Below are 4,076 nucleotides of genomic sequence, written 5' to 3'. Positions count from 1 at the left end.
AGTGGCACTTTGATATCACTGTAATGTGTTGTCATGCTAATAATGCCAGTAATAGATTACTTTGGCTTGCACAGCAAATGTGTAGCTTACAAAGAATGATGAATAAATGTTTTTATTCTTCATTTGTTTGGTGTTTAACTGTTTTCCCATCTCACTAAATACATAGATTTAAAAAGGTGAAAAAAACAAAATAATAAATTTGAATAAATGTCTGTTTCCTAACATGAGAAAAATGCCGCCAGACCTAACTTATATTAATAAGTCCACCCAAAATGAATTTCATACTAATTAAAAATCTTTCCAAACCAGGTTTTCTTTTTATAAAATTAACTTTGGTGTACTCACTCTCAGTTCTAAGATCTTTAAACTCAATAAGAGAGGAGGTGATGTCATCGTATTCATCTGATCCTGAAATGTTCATTTTTTTATTTAAAGGATTGTAAAAACATATCACATGAAATTAGACTCAATAAATCAAAAACAAGTTTCATCTCTAACTGCTCTGTGATTTCCAGCACATATACTGTACCATTTCTGTTTTTCACTTGTGTGACTGATTCATAGAGGTCAGCAGTACCTAAAGAAAAAACAAGCCAGGCTCACATTAATCATTTTATTACAGTTACACTAAAGATCAGAGCAAAAACAGAAACACTGTGTGAGTCAAAACCAGGACTGTAAGATCTTTAAATGTTATTTAAAAAACTGCTGAACACAAACTGAACCTGATAAATGTTCGTGTTAATGGAGGTTTAATAAAAGTCAGCATCCATCCATCCATTCGCTTCTGCTTATCCTTTTCAGGGGCGCTGGAGTCTATCCCAGCTGTCATAGGTCGAGAGGCAGGCTACATCCTGGACAGGTCGCCAGTCTGTCGCAGGGCTCACACACAGGGACAGACAACCATTCGTGCTCACATTCACTCCCACATTCACACCTATGGGCAATTTAGATTGATCAATTAGCCTATGCCCACTAAAAGTCAATATAAATAATGATGATAAAGATGGTTTAAATACTGACCATGTTGAAGAGAGCCGTACACATGAGTTTCATTCTGGTTGACTCCATGATTTGTGGAGGAGCCCGGACTGTGACTCTCAGACTGGATCGACCTAAAACAGGAAATAAACATAACTGTCATGGTCCTCGGTCTTTTGACCCAACGGTTTGTGTTTTTCATTATTATGATCTTGTGTTTGTTCTGTTTGTGTACTGGGGTTTAGACTTTTTAGTTCCTAGAGTTTGGTTTCTGTGTTTCCTCTGTTTAGTGTCTGTACCGTGTCTCTGTGCATTTCCTGTTTTATTGTGAAGATCCATGTCTTCTGTTAGTGTGTTCAGATTATGTTTTCCCCTGTCTCATCAGTTCAATTTGGTTCAGCTGTGTCTTCCTCCTGTTTGCTATTCCACGTTTTCCTCTGTGTGTATTTATAGTGTGTGTCCACGTGTGCTTGTTGCTGGTTCGTCTGTGTTCTTTCCCTGCATCATTCTGTGTCGTCCCCCGTGTCTCCCTGCATCATCATTTTGCCTTTGCTGTTTCTGTTTGTTTCACCTCTTTATGAATAAAACTCATTTGCATCTCAGCTGCCTGCATCTTAGGTCCTAATTCTCAGCCTCCACTCATCTGCCACGGCAGACGTGACAACAATAAATTCAAAAGCAACTGATGTTTGTTTAAAATAATAATAAAAAGTATTTTACCAACCTGGTGAAGCATGAATCTGTAAGATAAGATAAGAATACTTTATTAATCTCAGAGGAAACGAAGCGGTCACAGTGGCTCAAAGACAGTAAGAACAGTAACTGACTAAACTAAATAATATAATATATCACAAAGTATGAATAATAATGCACACCACAAAAAGTAGAGAATTTCAATTCTGTTGTACCAGCTGCAAATGGCAGCATTTCATCGTGCAGTCGATGGATGTTAGTAGCAGCAGGTATAGAGTATTGCACATTGAGATATTTACAGACACCAGTGTGTGCATGTGTGCTTTCACATGATGATGTATGTTGTAGAGTCTGACAGCAGCTGGAAGGAAAGATCTCTTAAATCTCTCCTTCACACTGTGGGTGCAGCAGCCTGTCACTGCAGGAGCTGCTCAGTGCTGTCAGAGTGACCTGCGTGGGGTGGGAGGTGTTATCAGAAACAGGGGTGACAGCTGAGCCACCATCCTGTCACTGACTACCTCCACTGGGTCATGAGGACGTCCCAGAACAGAGCTGGTCTTCTTCATCAGACTGTTCAGATTCTCTCATTTACAATTATTATGTTTAATTGTTTCACTGATATTTTGTGTCATCAGATCAGAATGAATGTTTGAATATTTAAAGTGAATGTAGTAAATAATCTCTGTAAAACTATCTAATAGTGAAATGTTCATATTTTATTTACAGGTTTGTAAAAACATATCACATGAAATTAGTTTCATTCAATCAAAAACAAGTTTCATCTCTAACTGCTCTGTGATTTCCAGCACATATACTGTACCATTTCTGTTGTTTTTCACTTGTGTGACTGATTCATAGATGTCAGCAGTACCTAAAGAAAAAAACAAGCCAGGCTCACATTAATCATTTTATTACAGTTACACTAAAGATCAGAGCAAAAACAGAAACACTGTGTGAGTCAAAACCAGGACTGTAAGATCTTTAAATGTTATTTAAAAAACTGCTGAATGCAAACTGAACCTGATAAATGTTTGTGTTAATGGAGGTTTAATAAAAGTAAATATTAATAATGATAATCAAGATCAGTTTAAATACTGACCATGTTGAAGAGAGTCGTACACGTGAGTTTCATTCTGGTTGACTCCATGATTTGTGGAGGAGCCCGGACTGTGACTCTCAGACTGGATCGACCTAAAACAGGAAAAACACAATAAACTCAAAAGTAACTGATGTTTGTTTAAAATAATAATAAAAAGTATTTTACCAACCTGGTGAAGCAGGAATCTGTGAAAGAGACAAATGTTATTACACATGTTTGTCATGTATAAATTGTTCCACTGATATTTAGTGTCATGAGATCAGAATACATGTATATGTGTGAATAATTAAAGTGTATGTAGTAAATAAACTCTCTAATACAGCATGAAAAGAAGAGGCTCTTACACTTGGACTGTCTGCAGCGATACAACAAGAGCAGGAGAATAATAATGAGAGAGACTCCACAAACCAGTCCAACCATCAACCACACAGGAGATGAACTACGTCCAGTTACTGTAATAACAAACAATAATTAATTATTAAAAAAGTGTAAAAGAAGAACTCTGAGAGCACAAATCTCTGCTAAGGCAGCTCACTCTGTTGACAGCATTTACTTTCAAAGAAAAAAAATATTGTATTTTCAGTGTATTTTTTTTTTATTTGTACTGTGAGAAGTTTGTAGTTCAGCAAAAATAAGTCCAAAGGCAGATTTTTTCAACATGACAAGAAAGGGCGATAAGAAATGTAAAAGTGAGGTCAGAGGTCAAACAAATGATATTTTAAATCTTTATACATTACTTTCTATATGTTGACAACACCTTTGTAAGAATCATAGTTTCTGTGTCATAAGGATTTTTTTTTAGTCATAAAGTTGACCTTGAAGACCTCGGTGGCTGTAAGCCAAATGTTAATGGATAGTTAACATGACTGCAGCTCGTCAGTGAGGTAACCAGGCAGGTCTGCTGGGATCCTTTCTAGGAAAATAAGGTTTGTATGCTAACAGATTTTCCCCTTGTTTCAGTTTCTTCCTGCTTCAAGATTCATTTTCATGCCATCATTCACCTCCAGTCAGACGCCTGCCACCTTGGATCATTACCCCCCTATTCACCACCACTGCTGCCCCCTCGGAGCCTCTTCCTCACTTGCCTGCCTGTCCATCGTTCAGCAGTTTCCTTGGGCCTCTGCGTTATCCTTTACTCCCACCTAGTCTGGACTCAAATAAGGCATAGTTGCAGCCACTTTATGAACACTCTCTGTCTTGTCACATTCCCTCAGATTTCCTGCCCTAACTGTTCTCTCCTCTCCCACAGATCTGTCGCCCTCACACTGTTATGTCCGCTCCTCTGGCCTGTCTCTCTCACCTC

The 4,076-nt window shown here is 37.9% G+C and overlaps 1 protein-coding gene across 1 annotated transcript; it reads right to left on the bottom strand.

Moving 5' to 3' along the window:
- Window positions 1–622: 622 nt before the first annotated feature.
- Window positions 623–3,206, bottom strand: LOC112431054 (uncharacterized). The gene is made up of 7 exons (XM_076882218.1): window positions 3,118–3,206; window positions 2,943–2,958; window positions 2,774–2,865; window positions 2,495–2,545; window positions 1,706–1,721; window positions 1,024–1,115; window positions 623–627 (listed from the first exon to the last, which is right to left on the bottom strand). The coding sequence occupies exons 1-7, from the start codon at window positions 3,191–3,193 to the stop codon at window positions 623–625; spliced, it is 348 nt and encodes a 115-aa protein (XP_076738333.1). The 5' UTR covers window positions 3,194–3,206.
- Between the last annotated feature and the right edge of the window lie 870 nt (window positions 3,207–4,076).

The sequence above is a fragment of the Maylandia zebra genome, linkage group LG3 (genome assembly GCF_041146795.1).
Source record: "Maylandia zebra isolate NMK-2024a linkage group LG3, Mzebra_GT3a, whole genome shotgun sequence".
In the NCBI taxonomy this organism is placed as follows: Eukaryota; Metazoa; Chordata; class Actinopteri; order Cichliformes; family Cichlidae; genus Maylandia; species Maylandia zebra.
This window is presented reverse-complemented; position numbering and strand designations above follow the sequence as displayed.